Source organism: Myodes glareolus, chromosome 22 (genome assembly GCF_982192425.1).
Source record: "Myodes glareolus chromosome 22, mMyoGla1.1, whole genome shotgun sequence".
NCBI classification, from domain to species: domain Eukaryota; kingdom Metazoa; phylum Chordata; class Mammalia; order Rodentia; family Cricetidae; genus Myodes; species Myodes glareolus.
In genome coordinates this window covers 58,737,018-58,761,477 of record NC_142047.1, presented here as the reverse complement: position 1 = coordinate 58,761,477, position 24,460 = coordinate 58,737,018, and the positions used below count along the sequence as shown (strand labels likewise).

Here is a 24,460-nt window from a genome sequence, read left to right as displayed (position 1 = left end):
GTGTGTGTTAAAGGCATGTATTTCTTTTAAGATTTTAAATGGTCTACAGTCCTAGGGAAAGCAAAGCAGTGGTGTGTTTTCAAATATCTTGATACATTTTTTTTTAATATTTTTAATTACAGGAAGTTGTCTCCAACCAAAGAAATGGAACTGGTTCAAATCCAAGTAAGATACACCCTCTCTGAGTTTATATATTTAAATGATATAAAATTATTTTCTGCCTGTCATTTCTGTTTTGCCTCTTAGGAACCCCACTTTGGAGGCTCACTTGCCCTTTTGGAGCTCTGGTCTCCTCTGAGGTGTCTGAGTCACATTAAAAGCCTGACTCGATTTCTGACCTCTTTGCCATACATTTCTTTAGTCTCCAGTTCCTTGCGATCCCTGATTGGTGGCTGGAGGTTTGTTTGCTCTGTGTCTCCATTGCTACATGTTTTGTTTTAGTAGATGTCATTTCCGCTCAGATTTCAATAAGAAGAATAATACAGATTTCAAACTTTTTATTAAAGCAATTGCTTTATTAAAGGAGATTTACAGGTATTTGTTTTACATTTTGAAGATGTTTTTATTTTTTCAAGTTTATTTATTTTATGTGCGTTTGTATTTTGCCGTGAGTGTCGGGCATGAGGGTGCTGTGAACTGATCCCAGGTCCTCTAGGAGAGCAGTCAGTGCTCTTAACCACTGTGCCATCCCTCCAGCCCCAGTCTTTTATTTTTATTTGATGTTAGTGTTTTTGGCAAAATGCAGCCTTCATGGTGTCTATTTCCTGCATCGTGTTTGTTTGGTTTTTTCCTTTCTAATTGTCACTGTTTCATTGTTTTCAACAGTTTGGTTTTGTTGCACGGGGCCATGACTGTTCTTATCACACTAAGTGGGAGTGTGCGCAGCATCTTGAGTATGTAACATTTGCCAAGGGTTCAAACCCATTTCTACCTCTTTCTGTCCCTGTACAAAGATACAGTTGGGTGACAGAAATCCAACGCCACTTTACGTGCTCCTCAAACATTTGTGAAAGGTTTATCTCTGTATTTACGTATTTTACATTGATATGTCTATGTGGTTTCACTTTTTCAATGTCGTAGCCAACTTGCTGTTCTGTCCACACATTTGGTTTTTAAACCATGATTAATTGTGGATGCTACCATTGTTGCCATTTGGCCTCCTTTCCCTCCATGGACCACTTACCCTTGTTTGCACATCAGTGTTGGTGATTCTCTTTTGTGCAGAGTGCACAATGGTTAGATGCCGCCTAGATTGTCCTCAAGGAGCTTGACGGGACACACAAGAGGCACACACAGGGCTTTAGATATGGTTCTCAAACATATCCACCATAGGTTTTCTGAATGTGTAATGTACTTATTTCTGCTAAACCTGGACTATAATTTAAAACTGGAGATTCTTGGTCTAGTAACATTTCACACATTTCCACTGAAATATGCCAGACCTGGAAAAATGGGAAATGTTCCAACTGTAGTAGCTGCAATCTACAGATTCGAGGTTAGCATGCCTTTGAGAAATCAACAGGAAGATACAGTGTCAGATAGTATTCACCACTGCATAGGAGAGCTTTCTAGCGAGATGTGTTCAAACCATCCTACTGGCAATCGGTGAACTTGAGACATGTCATAACCACAGAAAGTAAATCTGAAAAGCACCAGAGTGAACGTCATTCTTTTTACTTCCTAGAAAGAAGCAGAAGCACTGAAGATGGAGAAGAAAGCCCTTCAGGAGCAACTGAAATGGGCTTTGCAGGTGAGGGGAGTGCCTCTGAGTGACAGCGAGCCCAGAGGATGCCCAGCAGGAGCTTTCTAAACCTGGATCTTAAAAACCAAGTGTGCATCCTGTATACACGCATATGCATATATATGCACACCAAGTGTATATTTACACACTACAAACGCACATACACATACACACAATACATCGGTGCACGCAGTCATTTATGCATGTGAATATATTAATAGAACACAATGTTCATTCTTATCTAAAGCAGCAATTCAGAAGGAAAATAAGCCCTTTTCCATGACAAAAATGTCTCTTTCAAACTGCCGATTCACAATTTACTTGAATGTAAAATGCTATCTTCTCAGAGGAGGAGAGAGGACTCACAATTAAAAGTGTATACTGCTTTTGCTAAGTATGGGAGCCTGGTTCCCAGCCCATGTCTGATGGCTCACAACAGCCTTTAGCCAGCCCCAGCGGATCTGCTACCCTCTACTGGGCTGCACAGGAAACTGCACACAAACGTGCACATACCCACACTCAGATGCCCATACACATGGACAAGAAAGGAATGAAGAACTGACTCCTGGTTCCAATTAAAGCTAATGAGATGAGTACATTGCCTATTTCTGCTCTTTCTCGATTCTAGCCAAGGAAAAATTAAAATGAGGTATAAAATTTTCTATATCTAAATGGATATAGAAAGAATATAAATAGCTACACACATAACTATATTCTGTATAACTTTTTACTCAAAATATAGAATTCATTTATTATATAATTTTTAAGGTAACTAGTAACAAAGAGACTGGATTTTATAATGAAATAATGAAAAAGCGATAGATGTTTATCTAAAATATTTATTGAACTACATCGTTCAGAAAATGTAATACAAAAAAATTAGTATGATTTAGGATAACATTTAACAAAAGTAAAGATAGATTTTTTTTTATGGTCGTAGATGAAGAGTGAAGAAACATAAGTTTCCCAGCTTGAAAGTTTCATATTATCAATATTTCAGTGCATCATGTTTTTCACATTGAAACATAAGCATAAAGAAATCTGCTCGTGTGTGCAGATGTAGTTATTACTGAGCATAAGACAGCTACTATAAGATGTAAAGGATGAGACTCAGCTATGTGCTAATTGAATCTCACTTTACCCAGTGGTGCTACTCACCTGTAGTTCTGTTAGGACTTAAGGAACAGAAATACCTAATATTTGCAGATGTTTGCCAAAAGAAATAATCTTTCCCCTGTTTTTATTATATCTCTGTGAATTGTTACTTCTTTGAGAGAAACAAATGGTGAAAGTCTTGGGGGAAATGAAGCCATTTCATTTATTAAGTTCACTTCTAAAAGTTTATTCTAAAGAAAAAAATGTACAGAAAATTCCAACTAAGGTATAAAGAATTTTAATACAAAAAGTTTTGAATTGACCAGAGCACTGGTAAAGTATTTGCAAATTAAATAACACCATGTTGCCAAATGTATTCTATTATCTATCCTTGTGAAAATATATTTTGTTGTAAAAATGGCATTTTAATGAAAATACTATATGTGTATAACATAATACAGTATACATAGAATCAAAGTGTATATCCATAGATATACCAGTGAATCCATATAAATGTTGAGTGACTTTTCTATGTGGTGAGGATTTTTTTTTTTGGTGTGACTTTTCTTTTTCGTCTTTTCCTTTGTAGAATAAATTCTGATCCTTGACATTGGAAGCACCCCCATTTTGAGGACTTTCTGGGTGCTGCTGTTCATCATGGTCTTAAAAATCAAAACCTGGAAAAATGTCTGGGCTTTGTTTTAATAAGACAAAGGTGGAAGCTTTTTAAATTACTATTCTTTGTTTTTCCAACCTCCTCATAACTTTTATTGATGCTAATTGTAAAGCTGTCGCATTACCCCAGGTTATTTAACTCAGCTTCCCCGGGTCAATTAGAGAAAACCTTGGTGCCAATGAGCACAGATTCCTGAAAGACGTCCTTTGGCGAGGAGATGTAACTGAAGCCGGACTAACGGCCAAACTGCTTTCTCACCAACAGGAAGCTGAGAGAAACAAGAATCAACTCGAGTACATCCTACACCATGAGATGGAGGTGCTTAAAGAAGAGCAGAGTAAGACGAAAGTGGAACGGGGTTTGAGTAGATCGAGGAGTGGGCGTGAGGATTCCAAACATTCCCTGTTAGTGGAGAAAGATGCCCAGTTGGGTGGACAACAGCAGATCTATGACCAGGTGAGGGAGAAAAATGAACTAAGCAGTCTGTATATAATCTACAAGAAATCTATTTTCATATCCTTTTGTACTTTACTTGCATAAATTGGATTTATTTATTTGGATTTCTTACTTTTACTCTTTAGATGTATGGATTCATTGACATTTGAAATACCAACTATAAGTTAACAATTTTGGGTAATGATTTAAGCATTTATTTGAGAACAGGAAGAAAATAGGGTTTCAAAGAATAAAAATATCAAGCTTAAAATGGATAAGATTCAATATAAATGCAAAATCATAGAGGAAAATTCTAAAGATTATTTTATTTTGTTTCTGTTGAACTGTGGATTCAGAAACTCACCCCCCCCCCCCCCAACCCCGACCTAAAAATTCTTTCTTGAACTTTGTTCTGGGTCTGTTGGACCTAATCCTTTCCTGGGAACTGAGCCTCTTCCTTGCTCAGTCTGCAGGTCTTCATGCGTGCTCTCATGACGATGCTCACGTGTGCATACGGACATGTGTCTTCCGCTGTGGCCACACTAGTTCTCTCCAAGTCAATGGAAAACACTTTGTGTTCTATTATGTTCAGGCTTTCCCAATTTGCCACTTCTGCTTGTTTCTCCCTTGTTTTCGAAAATCTTTCTGTTACAAAAAGAAGGGAAGATGGCTGAGGGGTTAAAAGCGGAGGCTGCTCTTCCAGAGGACCTCAGTTCAGTTCCCAGCAACCACATGGTGGCTCACAACCATCCTTAACGAGATCTGGTGCCCTCTTTTGGCCCAGCAGGCAGACATGCAGGAGGAATACTTTATACATAATAAATAAATAAATAAATAAATAAATAAATAAATAAATCTTTTTTTAAAAAAAATAAAAAGGTGAAGAATGAAAAGTAGCATTTCAATTAGTTATCTTTGACTGTGTAATAAGTTGCCACAGGACTTCATGGCCCAGACAGCATACACGATTATCTCAGATTTGAAGGTCAAGATCCAGGTGTGCCTCAGCTGGGCCTCCTGGATCTTGGTCTCTTTAGGGATGGGGGCACTCACAGTATCAGTTTTGACTGCTCTGGCCTTAGGATCCACATAGAGCAAGGTGTACTTGTTATCACTTCAGGCCTGGGTAGGCTGTGGTCTTAAGGATCAATGCCTTCCCTATAATAATAATAATAATAATAATAATGATAATAATGATGATGATGATGATGATGATGATGATGATGATGATGATGGCAAGAATGTATCACGTACACTCTAGCTATATTTAGACATCATTTCAAAGTTCATAACTCAAAATATTAACTGATTTTTCGTTCTGTAATGAGATTTTAGGTTTTTTGTTTTATTCTTTTTAGTTAAAAGACTTGAGTTTTCTTTTAAGAAGAAATAAATTGATTTTCAACACTCCCTCCTTGACATTATGGTATTAATTTCCCTGCTCATAGTATGCCATTCTAATATCATACAGGTTTTTATTTTTCTTACATAATTACATCCTATAACACCAACAACTTAGAGAAATGCATGGGAATTAAATATTGCCCTTAGAGGTGAAATTTTTTTATAACTTTTAATTTTAATTATAGAGCTGTAAAGCTATTGTTTTCCCCAAATGGGATTAACTCTCTCAGTCCGCAGACCAAAGCTGAGAGAGAACATCTGGCGCACCCCTGAAGGCTGTGACGGGGTCAGGAAGCTGTCACAGAAGGCTATTCTGAAGCTAGGAAAACAACCACACAGAAACAAAGTCAGGGAGAGATGAGACACTAAGTCATGCTTGATCTTGGAAATGGCAAGTTCTCCATCTCACTACATCCCCTGCACCAGAAAGGCTCAGTTTCCTGGGGAACTTTTGGTTATGGCGAGACCATACACAAGAGAAGTCCTTACTGGAATGAGCGTGTGGTCAGCAATCGAGAGGTTGTTTGCTAAAAGTAAATTGAGTGAGATTGTGACCATCCTGAACTGGGCACTAAATTTAGGAGCTTGACTTTCGATACTCAAGACAGAAAGAACCATGGAAAGATGTCAGGCAAAGGAGTGATGTATAAATACCTGTATTTTTAAAGCAAACAAATGATGAGTTGCTAAGACACGTGGATTATTCCCCTTTATTGAGCCCATGGTTTAAAAGTCCCTTTCATATATGGTAAATGAGTTTACCCCGGTTTCTGCTACTGTCCCTCTCTTGGTATGCCAGTACTCCTGGCTGTGGCATGGTTACTGTCCAGGGTAAGTTCTGTGTCTGCTGTGGGAGACTGGGCATCAGTTCTGGGATCTGGATTTCATGTAGATACCTTGTCATCTCCTGTGTCAGGAGATATAAAGCCAAGCAATAACAAAAGGAAAATATTGCACCATTGTTACTGAGTGCTGTCTTCTGCCGTGTGATCTTAAATATGAGGGGAAAAAGAGTGACTCGCTTGCAATATTGCTTAAATTAGTAAGGGGACAGAATTGCTATTATTTCTGTCAGGAGCTGAGCACAACTCTCTTTCAGTCCTTAATTAAATGGATACGGTAGCGCTTTAAAGAATTAGTATAAAATGACATAATGTTCACAAACTGCTTATGTATTTTGTGAGCACTACTGCATGCATTTCTCGTGCTTTTTATCACAGTCACCATTCTCTGCTTGGTTGTATGAAAATCCTTTGTGATATATTAGCGTGCTGCGTGATTCTTGTGGCAGACACAAAACGTGAAATGGCTCTGTTATACCAGTTCATCACTGAGGGTAGGCCAGGGGCAGTATCTGTTGGGAAGCTCTCTGCGGGCATTCATGTGTCCTGGCATATAGAATCTTCACCATCATACAAGTGGCATCTGGTACCACCCTCAGCCTTGCTGCTCTGCACTGGCCTTTTCTGCTCGCCACATTTAAGCTGTAGGAAACTTAGAGATGCAGACTAGCAACGTGTCTAAGAAGACAAGGGAATCCATTAGGTGAACTGCCGGAAGTCTTGCTGCAGGCGAGCAAAGAATGTTCATCTGAAAGAAGCAAAACTAGTTGATCTTTGGGCCTGGCATGGAACCCAGTGTCAACATCTATGTGACAGAAAAATGCCTGTTACTGCCCAAAGGAATTCTTCTATTAATAAAATCACATTTGTTAGGCCACAGGTTATTCTCTGATCAGACACCTCAATAAATATTCTAGTAGGCATACTCAGTGGCTATTTAAAATACAGAAATTCTAAAGGAAATATCATGTTAGTGCATTACTATAATAAACAACAGCACATTCATTTAAAATAATATTGCAGTGGATACTTTTAAAATAATTTCATCTACTAATATTATTATTTAAAAACCACTATTGGCTCTTAATTAAGAAATGTAAGTTTCAGGGATAGTTTTTCCATAATCTCTTCCAATACCAAAATATAATTTCTCAGCCTTTGTAGCATATGTCTTATATGATTGTCATATTAGAAAACTGTTTTGATGCATTGTGATGCATGCCTTTAACCCCATAACTTGGGAGGCCAAGGCAGGCAGATCCCTATGAATTCAAGACCAGCCTGGTTGGCATAATAAGCTCCAGGCTAGCCAAGGCTATTTTGATCTGTGTCAATGACGGGGAGGAGCAGGAAAATTATTTTGAGTGTTTTCTCTAATCGATTCATTGTAAACATTGCCTATACATATTTTTACACATAAATTTAATTTTGTGTTTATTACAGGTGCCACCTGAGAAAAGCAAAAGGTGAGTTGATGAAAGGTAAAACATTTCTTGTTTGTTCTGTCTTTTCACAATTTCATCAGTTTATATATGTAGGCATTAAAATAGCAAACCAAGTCTTTATGCCATCACTTGGTCTGTGCTATTACCTTGGACAACTAACTTCACATACAAAATGCTTCAAAGTTTAGATGTCAAAAAATGGAGGTCAGAAGCAATCAAAACTCAAAATTTTAGGATAACTTTATATTAAGGATTTATACCTTGTCATCTCCTGTGTCAGGAGATATAAAGCCAAGCAATAACAAAAGGAAAATATTGCACCATTGTTACTGAGTGCTGTCTTCTGCCGTGGTTTAAAGCATGGTTGGATTTCTAGAGCAATGAACTGACTCTTACTTTGAATTTAGTTATCAAAATATGTGACCTAGATCTATGAACAACTCAACCCGATTCTGCCTTTCGTTGTCCCAGCCATTCCCATTTCGGTGCATGCAGGAGCAGGAAGCTAGCTGAGTTGCTCCAGTCACCCATGGAAACCATATAGCTTTCCCCCTTGAGTCTCTTTGGTTAGCATGCTGTGATTACTACAAACCTGCTCAGTCGGGGACAATGTTCCTGAAGCAGGGTACTTACCACACAGCACATTCTGTCAGGGGAGTTAGGTTTTTACTGAGTACAAATAAATTGCCAGTGTTTATTTATTTATTCCTTAATTATACAAAGCCTTGTGCATAAAGTTTTTACTTTGATCACCTTGCAGAAAATAGGAGAGAATGCTTGGAAGTGTGTGCTTCTATGCTTTCTTAACATCTTTAGATTTCCTGGATCACAGGGCCAAGTCAATTAGCAAGCATTGGGCCCCATTTTTAATGTTTGTATTGTTTTTTTTATATATCTTTAAAGTGCGTGCCTTTTTCTATTTCAGCAAACACTAGACATTGCTTTCCCTTTCCCTTTGCTACCTTACTATGAGAAGGGCTTCTAGTTTGTCTGTTTACATTTTAAAATGCATAGTCAGCATCATAAATATAATAATATCATAAGTAAAAGTACTGATAATTAGACTCCTGGTGGAAGCTTAACCATCTCAAGAACCATGTGGAAAGAGAAACCAAGCAGGATGTTGTCACACTCATGCTGGGAGAGTGAGGAGTATGGCAGAGTTCTGTGGCTTCTCTAAAGAAACGCGGTGGAGAGCAGGCTTTGGAAGTTCTGTGCTGTCTGAGGAGGAAGTGATGAGTATTGATTCAACTTGTTTTTATACTGCTGTTGACAAACCCAGTAAACTACATTAGTAAACCACATCTCAGAAAGCAGAGTCATGGAGACTTTAAAAACATAACATATCTTATAGAAGTCTCAATGGAGGCATTAAGAAAAGCAGTCTCAGGCTGGCCATAATGGTGCATGCCTTTAATCCCAGCTCTCAGAAAGTAGAAGCCAGAAGACCTTGTGAGTTCAAGGTCAGGGATTTCTAAGCCATCAGTGCTACAGAGTGAGATCCTGTCTCAAATAAATAAATAAATTTATTTTAAAAAGCAAATCTTATCACCTGCTGTACACCTTTAAATAATTTCTCAGGAGATGTTACACCCCATTCACATTTATCAGTGAGTCAAATTTGAGACTTGCCAGAGACTAGTGAATGAAATGGGAGATCACTGAACTGACAGGTAATATGAAGCATATTGCCAGGGAAGAACCCATTGCATCCAGAAGATCATTTCAATTCATTTCCATTCAGTTTATCATTGTTATAGGAACTCTCCATGCCCTGCAAAATCTCGGCTGGAGTGTAAGGGATGCAAAGGGTGACAAACACATAAGTATTACCCTCGCTGCCTGAGCAGTAGAACAGGTTAGATGTAACCCATGCAGAAGAAGCTGAATGTGGTGTAGCACACTCGAGATGATGCAACACCTTTGACTAGGCTGAGTATTATATGGCATTTAATTTCAGAAACAATGGGGTTGGCCTTTACAGGGCAATATGATAAAAGATAGCCCCGTATGGATAGTTCGTGAGGCCTACATGAGCCTGTTTAGACTCTGCATAAGGTGCTCAAGGAGAAACCCCGTGATTTGTATTGTTTGGAGTATAGGCTAAAGGCAATACTGAGAAGTATGACATTTTGACTTGGTATACCTTATAGAATTGCCTGTTAACAGACATATTTTAAGTATCGCTAAATATGTTTAAAATTCAAACTGTTAAGCACATGGCACACAGTATGATTCACCAGCCTTCATTTTGGGTTGCTCCTTAGATCCAAATAGAATTTGTGAAATTCTTTGGAAGCCCCCCGACCTTCCGAGAGTGGATGGGCGCGAAAGGAGACCCCACCTCCGCAGACATATGGCCTTGCTTACAATAAAGAACATTCTTCTGCACGTGGCATGATTAGCAGTTTATTCTGGCTTAGGCAATGAGCTAGTGATAAATATTTAATCAGACAACAGATTTTAATAGGTTATTGCCTCACACATATGCATTGTTAGATTTTATAAAGTGTTTCACATTGAAACTTAACCTTCAAGGCATGAAAATGTAAACTATTTCTTGGTGTTTCATTTTTAAGAGTTATACATCCAATCTTCATTATTCAGAATATTTTCATGGAAAGTCTTTCTCCCCAATATTACAGAAGCCTATTATAAATCACAAGACGACAAAAATGAAAAAGCGTTAATCCATGCTGGTTTTCTTCCATAAATTAATAGCTGCTAAGTTTATTTCATTCATTTATCACTTGCTCAACACGTATTTTTGCCACTCCCAAATGTCAATCATTCTCTAGTTATGAAATTCATACTCAGCAAAGGCAAATAGGTCCCTTTCCTTATGCCAACATGCAAACAGGAGAGGGTCCAGAAAACAAAATAAAGCAAACAAATGCACACGCTAACTCTAGAATAGCAAAGACAATGAAACCAAGTTTTTAAAACCCCTAACTGTATTATTCTCATTGCTATGACCAAACACAAGAAGCGAACCAGAGGAAGCAGAGCCCTCCAGAGTCCACAGTGTCACAGCAAGAACTGGCATGGTGGCTGGGCCAGTAAACTCAGCCTCAGTGACCCCTGCCTTCAGTCAGACCTCATATCCCAAACCATCCACCAGCTGGGCACCAATTGTCCAGACATGTGGGGCTATGTATGTCACGGCATGGGGAAGGTTGATTCAGATCTAATTATGCAAGAAGCTATCAAAATGATTTTATTTGCTTACAATTCTACAAGTGAAAGTTTATATTACCATTACGGACTCCAGAGGAGATTTCCTAATTTATTCAGTTAAATGTTGCTCTTTGCATTGGCCTTGGTCTATAACTAGTGACTTAGACATAAGAGAGGTTTTCTAGAGGAAACCTAGTAATATAAGAAACAGTGGAGGTAAAATATCCTCAAGGAAGACACCCTTCTGTGGAGAAATGCTCATAAACTGGCACAGTTGAGTTCATCCCTGAAAGTGTTCAAAAAAGGGACCCCTCTTCACATACCCTCTTCACGTATCATTACCAAATGATAGGGGAATTGGAAGATAATAGGGAATACCCAGTCAACCACGTACATGGGAGAGCTTTCTGGTCAGGGCAATGCCCTCGTTATAAAAAGTCACATGAAAGTGGAGCAGCGCACACATGATTCTACCTAGCCCTTCTGCAGAGCCATCTCTTCCGAGTCATGAAAGGGGAAGTAAGAGAGTCACCTACACCACCCAGAGATGAAGAACTAACTGCCTCTGCCATGTCTTGCCATTGTGCTTGGGTCTCATTACCATAAGTCTCCCCATCACCTCTGGCTGTGACCTGGCTTTGAACAAGCTGATTTCTAAGTATTAGCCAATAGAAGAGAAGATATAGTTAGCAGGTTCACCAGTAGGTGAAGGTGGAAGTACAGCATCATGGGAGCTACGTAGACTAGATCCCGTATCCTTAACAAGTCACAGAGAGCTGCTTTGGGTGTCTGCTCCCTATCTGGAATAGAAACATATTTGTTGTCTCCCTTGACGTACTCTCCAACCATTCCCCAGACTCAGAAGTGTGCATGCCTGACAAACACATCTGTTAATGCTCCATAGATATAGAATGCAGACACTCTATTTTATTAAATGGTTTATTTAGGAGAGCCTGCCATGATGACCACCTACTGAATATCCTAATGCAAGAATGATGTCTATCTTTTAAATGAATACTATATTGTACTCACTTTGCAGTGTAGTTGAAGCAAGGGGGAAAGACAAATGAAACACTTTATTCCTATTGAAGTGATTTCCCCACATAGCCAAACCCTGGTCTCTCTGGAGCTAAACCTAGTGAAGGGTCTTTACATTATATAACAGCCTATAACTTGGGAATTAACAATCAATTTGTGAATACATCTCTTCAGAATAGTCTTTTGCATCAAATCTTCTGCTCCAATGTTTTCAAGAAACCTTTCTACCTCTTTGGCCATTTTATTATCCCCAGGTTATTCTGTCCCATATACCTGTGGGTATATAATTTTGCTTCCACTTTGATCAAGTAATTTGTCCTTTGTAGAACTTTTGAGACCATCTACAACACAGTCATTGAGATACAGGCTATAGCAACTCACTTGTCTGGTATAAGACTTCACATGGGTCACTTCCCATTCTTGAGAGTGGGGTAAAACTTCTGTGTTCAAAAGCAGTAATAACCAAATGAGTCCTGTACCACATCTTTATATAATAAGCTTCATCGAGTACTTTATACAAAGTAGTAGCCAAACACATGGAGTACACTAGGCTCTCATAGATCTCAACAGTGTATGTTTCTACTAGGGGCCTCTGATGAACAGTAGGAAGTATAGGAGGGAAAGGAGCTTGTCCACATAGTAATTTATAAGTTCATAGAAAAAATAGGTAATTCTAGAACTCTTGAGCTGGGAAAGGGGCATGGGAAAAGCAGTCAAGTCCAATATTGTAGGCATTCACAGAAGACCATGTCTTGGCCAAGCTATAAAGTGGTAAAGAGAAACCACTGAAGAGAAACCCTGTTCATCATTTACACCAAAGAGTAATTTTCCCACTATTAGAATAGTTTGGATTTGTCTTATATAATTTCCTTATATCTTAAGTTCTATTTTTAATGATGTGTATCATTAAAATGGTGGAGCTAGGTGCACAGTCAACATTTCCTGTGTGAACTATCACATACAGGCTTTTTTAGTGATCCTCGCCCATATTTTCTCCAGGTAAATTAATCCAAGTATCTTTAAACTATGGCTTTTGCAGTCTTATAATAGTATGGACTACTAAACCTTCTGAGCTTCTCTTTAATTGAAGGGCCTACAACACATTACTCTGAAGATTTTGACCAATGACATTTGTAATTTTTAAATTATCAATGTCTGTGCTAGAACTAAGGAAACACTCAGTTAGTAACGTGCTTATCTTGCAAGTGGGAAAGCCTGAATTTGGTCCTCAGAAGCGACATAGACAGAATCAGGGCATGGTGGTATACACTTGAAATCTTAGCACTGGAGAGGCAAAAGAAACTGGCCTTTGGGCACTCTTTCTAGCCAGCCTAGCTTAATTGCTTAATTGGTGAGCTCTGGGCCCACAAAGACCCTGTCTCAAAGGAGGTAGGAATTAATTATGAGTATGCCAACCTTAGTCATCCTCTGGCCTCCACGCACATGCCCACATCTGTGTATATGCACCTGCACACACACACATGTGGACAACTTAACTACTGAGTTTTATATTTTCAATATTGATATTTTCTATAAATTTCATTTTAGAATACCTTAGGTTATAATATTTTATACACTTTGAAGCTCAGATTTTTCTTACATAAGATTGTATTCCACATCTTATATTATAATAAGATAATATCAAATTTGCTCTTCTATATTTGAGTTGATAATTAAAAATTCAGTGTAGACAAAAACACCTATGAGAATTTTGTTTTTCCCCTAAAGAGGAGGGTCATGGCTGAAGTATGTCTTGAAAGTGTGAAAATAGAGCTAAGCAAAGTTACCCTGAAAAGAATATTGAGAGTAAGAAAGTGGGGCATTTTTCTGTTTTGCCTGGTTGGCTCATGTAGTAAGAGCTTTTGTCCATGGTGTGGCTGTGATGGCAAGCATTGCTTGGTAACTCGGTGTGAAGATGTTGCAATGCCCCAACATGGGAGAATAATACGGGTGTCAGCCAGAAAGGGATTTGTCCTTCCAGCACTGTATGAGCTATAGGGGATGTGATCCCTCTGTGTCATGGACACTGTTAAAGCCTGTGCCTCAGTTTACACTGCAAACCTTACTTCAAAGGAAACTTACTCTGAACTTGAAGTTGGCTTGTTTTTTTTTTTAGAAAAGCAAAACCAAAAACTTTTATCGTCAAAACTTCTCTGGAGAGGTTATTATTCCATTTTGAAATGAAATTCTGAGGTTGGTTTCAGCTTCCAGACTCTCATACATTCAACTTGGCTAGCCAGTGTTGCTTGCTCTATGCCCTCTTATCATAATGAATGACTACTGCAATATTTTAAATGCACGTCTCGTGTCTCCACTTCACATCTCTCAAGATGTATTACCATCTTCAACTCGTGGGCCATCAATTTTGCATCCGAATCACCTTTGATCACTTGACGCGTTGTAATTGCTTACCTAATATCCTTGTCAATCAAATGTCTCTTCAGTTGCAAACCCAGTGTTCCCCACCTCATCTAATGTTGGACATTTTGTACTTCTAAAGCTTGGAGAAGACAGACACTAGCGCTCCTGTTGTAGACCCTTTAGAGGGTTACGGTGGTGTCCCAGGCGTGCCAGCATTCCCACCAGAGATCTTTAAGTCATTTACAGCAATGCCTCTCATTGAAGAGTACCTAGAATCAGACTCGCCCCCACCGAAGGAAACGGAGATGTGGTCCCTGGTGTCCTTTCCTAATCTCGCTGAAGAAATGGAGAAGGTGTGGTACAGTACAACCCGAAAACTGTTGATTTTAGTGTTTTGAATGGTTGCTGATTAAACCTTATCAATACTTCTTTATTTCCAGAGAATAGCAAGTTTGTTTTTTAATAACAACTGGTTTGTATTTAGTATGTTGGAATTAATATTTGGAAAATCTAAGGAAAAATATTGATGTATAAGACATGCTAGCTGATACTGACAGAAAATTTGATTTAATGATGAATTAAAACATTTAATTCATAGGATGAGGGAAATTTTCAGTTTTTATTCGAGATTCATCAACAATGATTTTTATAGTATAAAAAATTTGACTCTGAAATCATAACCACTGTGAGTAATTTTATATACACTTAAAAACCCAAGAAACTGTAAGAACCACTTTACTTAGAAAAGTATTTAGTTTGGCATTTTTAGGGCCAAAAATGTTGGTGAAAAGAAAGGGTAAAGAATCCATGTACATGTGACATATCTCCACAGTTATTCTATCATGAGATGAAACAGTCCATGTACACGTGACATGTCTCCACAGTTTATTCTATCCTGGGATGAAACAGTCCATGTACACGTGACATGTCTCCACAGTTTATTCTATCATGGCGTGAGCCATTATGCTTTCTCTAAAGAATTAAGTCAGCTAAAATGTAATTCTGTAGTGGTGGGTTGACCGCCCATTTCAGTAGTCTCGGCGATTCCAGGTGTAGCTAAGATCTTCATATTGTTCATGATGTTTTATTTAATAAATTTGGGGAGTAATGAAAATAAAATGTTGCTTAAATGAGAATGCAGATTAGGGTGAAATGCTAGCTTCCTGATAAAAGAAAAATTAAATAGAGCTTTGATGTACACTATTTGTAACTATCCACTATAATTTTTGTCGTTAAGGCTGAAGTTTCAGAACATGTCCTGTCTCACACAGAAGCAGAACAAGTTGAAGGTAAAAAGATTTTCTGTTATACATCCTGATGTGAAGGTTTGGGTCTCCCCAGTAGTAAGAACCTTTTAAATATCAAGGTAAGATAGTACCAGATGATGCATATGTTCACTGGAGCTTATGTAAGAATTAATTGGATGTAGCCTCACTACATCACTCAGACTCCGTTTCCACTAAGACTTCTGCGGGAAGGAAGTGGCAGCTTTGCCTAAACCAAGAGTAGAATTAGCACTGTAAACTTTAAGTGTATCAGAAATCCATCTGGACTTATCAGAAGAGATGACGATTTCTGGTAGTGAAAAAACTGGGATGTTGCTAGGTTCTTTGAGAATTTGGCATACAATACATATAAAAATAAGTCTAGAGCTATTCTTTATGTATGAAAATGAAACTTATGCCCTGGCAGTGCCAAAGCATGCATGGACAGCCCGTATATGGCGGTTCTGTTCGTATTGGGTTTCGTGGTCTAAGCTGATGAGGATGACTGACCAGGTCTGTATACCTATCTTTAATACCCCACTTGTATTGCATAGCCTTGGCCTGACCTTTTCAAATAAAGTGTAATGGTTGAGGTTTAAGGTGGGAAGCATGCCTGCTGTGCTTCTCAGTGGAAGTACCTCTGCATCTGCCCCGTGGCAGTGGAGGGAGGGAGAGAGAGATAGAGATAGAGAGAGAGAGAGAGAGAGAGAGAGAGAGAGAGAGAGAGAGAGAGAGAGAGAGGAGAAACAGGAGAGAGAGAATATGTGTGGTCTTTTGTTAAGCTTTACTAGCATGATGCCATTTATATTATTATAAGTGATGGAATTTACCTGTTTTCTTGTGTGTGTGTGTGTGTGTGTGTGTGTGTGTTTTCGGAATCTCTTATAATTCCATATAGATTCTTGAGCTTTTCTCCATTAAGGATGATGTTGACTGTGTGCTTACTATAAATTGACTTTATTATATTGAGCTATGTCCCTTATCTCCAAACTTTTTATCATGAGATGTTGGGATTTGATTTTTTTATTGTTTTTCTTCTTTTTTTTCTTTTTCTTTTTCTTCTTCTTATTCTTTTTTTGGTTTTGTTTTGTCTTCTGTTTTTTTCGAGACAGGGTTCCTGTAGCTTTGGTGCCTGTACTGGAACTAGTTCTCATAGACCAGGCTGGTCTTAAACTCACAGAGATCCACCTGCCTCTGCCTCCTGAGTGCTGGGGTGAAAGGCATGCGCTACCGCCGCCAACGTTGGGTTTTATTAAAGACCCTGTCTACAACTAATGAGATTTTTTTTCAGTCTGATTCTCTGGTAGATCACATTTATTGACTTATATATGTTGAACTATCCCTGCTTCTCAAGGATAAAGCCAATTTATTCATGGTTGATCATCATTTTTATGTGTTTTTAAATTCAACTGACATATATTTTGTTGAGAACTTTTGCACCTATATTAATAAGGGATATTGGCCCAATTTTGTTATGGTGGTGTGGGCTTCCCCCTCTTCTGATTATTTATTCCTTGTTCAATTCTGAGTGTAGCTCTTGACTGGGACGTTTTCCTTCACTGCCTTCTATAGAATTGGGTCAGTGGACAGAAAATGTTGGAATTTATTTTTTATCATGGAGTGTTTTTCTTTCTCCATCAATGTGAGTGATATTTTTCTGGGTATAGTAGTTTGGGCTGACATCTATGTTCCCTCAAAGCTTGTAGAGCATCTGTCCAGATTTTCTGGCTTTTAGGGTCACCTTTGAAAACCCAAATGTTATTCTAATGTCCCTTCTTTTATGTGTGACTTGGTCTTTTCACCTTGAAGCTTTCAGTATCATTTCTTTGTTCTGCACGGTTACTCTTTTGAGTGCTCTGTGCGTGGGGATTTCCTTTCTGGCTGTGTCTATTTTCCGTTCTTTCTACCTCCTCTCCTTGATAGGCATCCCTTTCTTTAGACTGGGAATATTTTCCTCTGCAATTTTGTTAAAGGTATCTTAAATTTCTTTTTTCTTTATTTCTCATATTTAGTTCCTTATTTTATAAAATTTTGTCATTTCATTTTCTTATATTAACAAATAAGAAAAACTTATTTGCTGATATATTATTCTGTTTAATTAAAATTTTTTGAGATTTTGTCCATAAATACTGTATTTATACCATTTCCACTCCTCCTTCTCTCTTCTGCAGCTCCTCCTGTGTTACCCCTTCCTCCAAATTCATGACCACTTCCTCTTTAGACAAATATGTAAGTACAAGCACATACACAAACACACACACACACACAAACACATACATGTATTTACACACAAACAACACAAACACACACAAACCTGATTCTTCCTCTCTCAGCTATTAATTGCTTGCAGCTCTTTTTCTAGAGGTGAAGCCTTGTGAAATATCCTCCATCCACACTGGCATGACAACTGGGGTGGTCATTGTGCCTCTGCTGTTTATGCTCAATATTGTTGACATTTCATATGTATACCATCCCTGTCATGTTTAAAAGTCAGTTTTCCACTGCCGGCCTTCTAGTTTCCTAGCCTTACAAGACTTTCTTCTTCCCTTCTGAGATGCTTTCTGAGCCTTGGGTGTACAGGTACAATAGTATCTTCTATCTTGTGGCTAATAGACCAATAGTTACCTGACTGCACTTAATATCAACTTGTCAAAATGTAGACTGAAAGATTCTGGGAAGTCCAGCATCTAGGTTATTTACATTTAAAAGTGAGAGAAAAGGTTGTTGCCATTTTCTTTTGATGTGGGAGGTGATGTATGCTGTGAGTATATTTTATTGCCAATGGTTAATAAAGACGCTGCTTTTGGCCAGTGGCTGAAAGAGATATAGAGAGAGTAGGCCGAAAGAGATATAGAGAGAGTAGGCAGAGTCAGGGAGAAGCCATGTAATCACTGCCGGAGACAGATGCACTGGAACCTTCCTGGTAGGCCACAAACCTCATGGTAAAATATAAAATAATAAAAAATGGGTTAATTTAAGATATAAGAGCTAGATAGCAATACAGTTAAGTGATTGGCCAAACAGTGGTTGAAATAATATAGGTTTCTGTGTGTTTATTGTGGGACTGAGCGGGCTAGAAACCTCTGACCACATTCATTTACATTTGAATTCTAGCTAGCTCATAATAGGATTTTCTGTTTAGTATACTGAACAATTGTTTTTTTGCAGTGTCTTATAAAATGTCAAGTGAAATTCCTGCACCAGAAAATTTGCTACAAGAAGCCCAAGTAACTACAGTGAAACAACTCTATGGCCAAGGGAGACGCAAACGTGAGCATGGTCACATAGAATATTGACAACATTATTATACTAAGCAAAACAGAACTGCCATGCATTTTTCATTTGATCATGATTATTTATATGAACATATATTTTTAGCATCATTATGATAATTTTAAAATTTTATTCTTCAGCACTTTCATATACATGAACAGATGGATAGATAGATAGATAGATAGATAGATAGATAGATAGATAGATAGATGATAGATAGATGATAGTATTCTGATTACTACTCCCTCCTCCACCCTCCCCCCTCTTTCCCTCCCATTGCTATCACACATACTCACATCCCTGCCATTCCTTTTCCCATATTCATACTTAGAACTTTCTCATCTAAATATGCAGCATACTTTAAGATACCTGGAGAACTAAAATGCAAGCTTTGGCACCTTCTGGCTGTCATTTGTACGGTCAGTGACCACTCTGCAGCTTGCTCTCCACCCATGGGGAAGCTCCTCACATGTTCCTTCGTCAGCTCGCCTGTCCCTTTCGGCTGCATAGTTGGTGAACTCAGCTCTGCATCCTCTTTGTGTTGCCTTGCACAACTGGCTTGGGTGCTGCCTGCTCAGAAGCCTCATCATAACCCTGTCTTTTTTCAGCACTTTTTATCACTGCAAAACCACCTGAACACTTGAGTTTAATTTCAAGAACGCAATCTGAAATTGAGAATCTTGAAGCCACCAGATACGAGAATGTGATCAGTAAGTAGTTATTAAAATATTGTTAATCTGGTTTCAGTGGAATTCAGGATAACTTTGTCTCTCACCTCATAGCTACATGTACAGTTTTGTCAGCTTTTTAGTTTGTAAGGAATTTATTCCTAGTTGCTGTTCTTTATTAATGATTTACCTGTGGTTACTATAGCAGTTGTTAATTTTTCTACTGACCCCATCATACAGAAACTTACTTTAGTCCTGATGAAAGACACCGTCTTATCACTTCAGTAGAAATATGCTTGACTTAAAAACTATTATTTTTTCTGTTCGTGAAGTTCTACTGTTTTTTTTAATCTGATGTTTTTGTGATGCCTCATTTTCCATCTTAGCAGTGTAATCTCCCTCACATGCCTTTTATGATGCTTATAATGATAATGGTATATATTTTTAAGTACAATTGGCTGTCTTTTAATTAGTACTCATACTCACATTAAATATAATTACTCCTTATTTTGAAGTTTAAATACAGCATATTCTCTCTGTCTTGATATTTTTAAATTTGTTTCTATAACTGTCCTTAAGGCTGTATAGTTTTATAACCACATTTTTTTTACTTAGGCATTTAATAACAAATATTTTAAACTTTTAATTTTTGATAATCTTATCTTAATACTTTAGGAACACTAGAGAACGTATCATCTACCTGTGTATCTGAAAAGTAGCATAATGTTTGTAGTTCAGGCAGTTCCTTTATTAGTTTATTGTCATGAAGTATGAAATTCTTTTTGTCTGGATTACTATATATTATGAACTTAGTATTTATATAACATGTATGGCTTCAATTCTGAGCTTTAGAAGACTTTGTCTTTGTAGCCCTAAGTGTGGGGGCAGCTTTGATAGAAATATTGCGCCTGAGTTAAGAGTGATGAGAAATGCTACAGTGAAAATAGCTGTAGTGTTTGTTCTGAGCACAGTGAACGCGCATCCTGTTGCTCTTTTAGAAGCTCCCATTCTCTCCACTGTTCAGACTTCTTACGTTATTGGTATCTACCATATATAGATCCCCATATTTCTGAAGAACTCATCTTTTTTCTCTTTCTAACATTGATAGAACCATGTTGTATTTATCCTTTGGGGAGGGGATTACTGAACCCAAGGCCTCAGGCGGCATAGGCTGTCTCTCCTGTTGAGCACTTCCAGCCTGATTTGTTTGTCAGTTCGTTCATGACATGTCCTTTTTATATACTTTCTTTTGAGGCAAACAGTTTACAGCTAGGTTGTATTTAAATATAGTGTTTCCACCATGTGCACACAAATACATACACATGCATGCACACACAAATACATACACATACATGCACACACAAATACCTACACGTTCATGCACACACAAATACTTACACATGCATGCACACACAAATACATACACATGCATGCACACACTCTTAAACTTTTCAAAGAGGGAACACCCATAGAAATAAAAAGTTATCCATGTCTATGTGCAGTAGCAGATTGACCCTGTATTCTCTTGGTAATATCACTGTTATAATTTTCATAATTTGTTTGATTTATTCAAAATTACACACACAACACTGCAAGAACACAATTTTAATATTATTGCTGTTTTAATATTGTTGCTGTTGTAAAGTCAGATATTCTAATATGGTCTCTTATTTTCTTCATTTTTATTTGTGTTATATCATCATCACATTATAGTTTTAGATGTACTAATCTCCATCAAACTTTCTTCTACCCTTGTCCCCTAGCACTGACTCCTCCCCAGCCCACAGAAACCCCTCTTCCACTTGTAAGTCATTTTTTTCTTAGTTTCCACCCACAAAATAACATGCACCATTTGTGATACTTGTCTTTCTGTGCTAGCTTATTCCCAGCAGCAGCACACAAGGGTTCTTTTCCTTCACATCCTCGGCAATATCTGTTTTATCATAACCGTTCTGTCTTGGTCTGGATTGTGTCTTCAACTTGAATATCCCTGAGAGCTAGTGTTACATAGTTTGTTCATGTATTGACTATTTGCATTTCTTTGAAAGTGTGTCTATGGTAGCCATTTTTAATTGCATTCCTTAATTTCTGGTGTTAGGTTAGGGCCTTTTACATTTTGACATATCTTGGCTATTAGCTGACAGCTGTCAAGGGTTTTCTCCGTTTGTGTAGGCTGCTGGTTTACTCTGTGGTTGTTCTCTTTTCTATAAGGTTAGTGAGTTTGCTAGGATCCCCACACGTCAGCTTTGCTTTGCTTTGCTTTGCTTACTGTGATCTTGGAGTCTTATCGAGAAAAATCATTGCTTCTATTAATATCCAGAAGGTGTTGTCTGTTTTTCTCAAGCACTTACTGTTTTGTCTCATGTTCAAGGTTTTGGCACATTCTGAGTTTTTGTTTGTTTGTTTTGTTTTGTTTTGTTTTACGTTTACAATGCAATTTATTTTTTTAACTTTTTCCTCTTCAGAGCCTTCCATTCACCTTCTTGTGGGTCCTCGGGTTCAAAGGCTGCTGTACCTTCCGCTTCCTTTCCGCATCATGTTCCATGATTTCTGAGAGCTGAATCCTGTCCAGGAACTGATTGTCCTTTCGGATCTCCTGGACGGCGCCTTTAAATTCCGGCTTGTGTTTGCCGGATTCGTCTTTTCCTTTCCTGCTCTTCCTTAGTGCCGTCTTGTTTCCGTCCAAAGTCAAGCACTTTGACTAGCCAGGGGGTGACCAGCTTTAGTGTGACTGGCTTGCTCTGCTCGCATATCAGTGGCCAATAGTGCTGCTTTTGGCTTTCCATTTCCGACAGTATGCTTCCAGACAGCTCCTGAAGGTCTTGAGGGAGGCTACAGTCCACAGGATGCTCTGTCAGGCGGGCTCGGTGCGGCCTGATGATGGCATGGAAGGCCGGCAATGCCAAATCTCCTACGTATTGCAAAAGGAAGCGGTTGTTTTCTTTGTTCATCATTTTCTGAGAATTGAGGTTGCTTATTTGAATCCAGAGAGATTTTTGATTTGCTTGTGGTCTGTCCCTCTCTTTTTCCCATATATTGGCTGACTGTTCGGACCATTTTCGACCCTCCCTCTCAGGAGACCCACTTATTTAAATTTTCATTTTTCCTTTGTTCTGTTTCAACTTTTCTCTTCATATCGCACTTGATGGTTTTATTCAATTTCTGGAATATGTGGGAAATCAACCTGTTTCTAAAGGAAGTTGTAGGAAGTCTTATTCACCTAAAAGAACATCCAGACTTTTGTCTCCTCCACCACTTCTTATGGGTAGTCATAAGAAGTGCTGCATTGATTTTGATACCTTTACTGTATTTTCTTTTATAAGGATGGGTCTCTTTGCTTCTTCTTCTCCCCTATGCCCTGCCCTTCTTTCTTATTAACACATAAGCGATGCTTTTCCTTCTTTTTCTCCACTTAACATTACCTTCAATGAATTCCTATACATTGTTTTACAGAGATGTTTAGTTTACAATATTGTATGTGCCCTAGTTTTTTTTAACCTATCCCCCATCATTGGGTTTTTGCTATATTGTAATTGCTACAAGAATTGTGTACATTGTGTACAGATACAGTGCCACCGCCCTATTATTTATGTGCATTAGCATAAAAACACAATAGCAGAGCATAGCTAGGCACTAAGGTAGAAACTTAATACATGTGTATAAATTAAGGGTACAAATTTGATAATATCCATTAGATCTCTTTAACCTTTTCCTCACATTATAGTAATCTGGTTAATTTGGAAAATGTTGTTACACTCATTTTATGAATTTGAAATGTGGGTATCTGTCTTGTTATTTACTATACTAAATGTATTTTTATGTAGATGACTATGAAGAACAAGATAAAAAGTTTGGCAGCGAAGATTCAGTAGCAGACATAAAACCAAAACAAAAGAGTTCTAAGACTGAGAGATTATATAGTAAGTGTGAGAATTATCTGTGATATTATGTTATCTTGAATGAAACTCATTACCCCATTTTCTATTTATGAAAATTTGAGATCTATTTTATGGGAATCTTTATTTGGTCCTAAAATACCTTAAGATAACTGGAGAACAATGACAAAGAGTTTGTACCCTTTGTGCGTAATTTCTGATTCTGTAGTTACTTCATGAATAAAGCTCCTATGAACCAAGGCCCTGAAACAGGCCAGTAACTGACTTTTTAAGTGTGTGCTCCTCCTACAGATTATATATTTTACAAAATACTATGGAAAGTGTCTCTTCCTTGTACTAACGACCCCTGCCACAACCTCAGATAAGCAGGCAGAGATGTGGCTGCAGATCTTAACTCAAACAGCAGTGGGTGTCAGCGTTCCCCAGTAGGACAGTAGTGCGCTGTTGGAAAGCCCCAGCTCTTTCTTGACGGTAGCCCTGGTCAACGGGAACAGCACCTGACACGAGATGGGTGGTTCTTAAGGATTTCGCCTGGGGAAATGGCAGTGCAGGGTGCTGAGGTACCTCATGGTAGCGGGTCCCTTTTGTAATTGTTGGAGCAAAGAAGGCCAACTGTTGGCCATGTTCAGATTGAGACATCATACCCCTTCCAAAACATGTCCAGACCCTCCCCAGGCTTCTTGGTAATTGCACCTTGTGGGCAATAATTGTCCACCTGGTTGCCATATATGGGTCCTTAGGGCAGTATTTGATGTTCAGATAAGGTTATCAATGAAACGCTGGCCCAGTGTTTCCTCTGAGGATGGGACTTTCCCTTTGATGGCAGTTATCCTTAGAGTTTTCTATGGCCCCGTGGAATATTGGGTAGCATATGACAAGCTATTTCATGAACAGGTCACACTGACCATCTTCAGCCTGACCACAGGCTTCTGAGACAGCACCTGTGATGTCAATCCCCATGTATCTATCCAGTCTCTTAGTTTAAACCATCTCAAGAACTGAGTAATGGAGCTTCCATTTGGCGTAGGGACTGGAACCATGTGTCCTCACTGTGTCACCTTTGGGGCATCATTTGACTTCCCTCTGGGCCTTGAGATCCCTGTAGAGAGGCCATCAGTGTGCTGCCTTAAGACTTCACTGTGCC

General features: G+C 38.4%; 1 protein-coding gene across 1 annotated transcript in view; it reads left to right on the top strand.

Moving 5' to 3' along the window:
• The window catches only part of Ccdc7 (coiled-coil domain containing 7), a 185,079-nt gene that overhangs the window by 35,330 nt on the left and 125,289 nt on the right, over positions 1-24,460 (top strand). Inside the window, exons 15-23 of the mRNA XM_087900322.1 lie at positions 123-165; positions 1,685-1,750; positions 3,777-3,968; positions 7,637-7,659; positions 14,354-14,567; positions 15,452-15,503; positions 18,648-18,749; positions 19,361-19,462; positions 23,245-23,340. Of these exons, the coding sequence (XP_087756448.1) occupies positions 123-165; positions 1,685-1,750; positions 3,777-3,968; positions 7,637-7,659; positions 14,354-14,567; positions 15,452-15,503; positions 18,648-18,749; positions 19,361-19,462; positions 23,245-23,340 (890 nt within the window). The remainder of the gene's footprint in view (positions 1-122; positions 166-1,684; positions 1,751-3,776; positions 3,969-7,636; positions 7,660-14,353; positions 14,568-15,451; positions 15,504-18,647; positions 18,750-19,360; positions 19,463-23,244; positions 23,341-24,460) is intronic.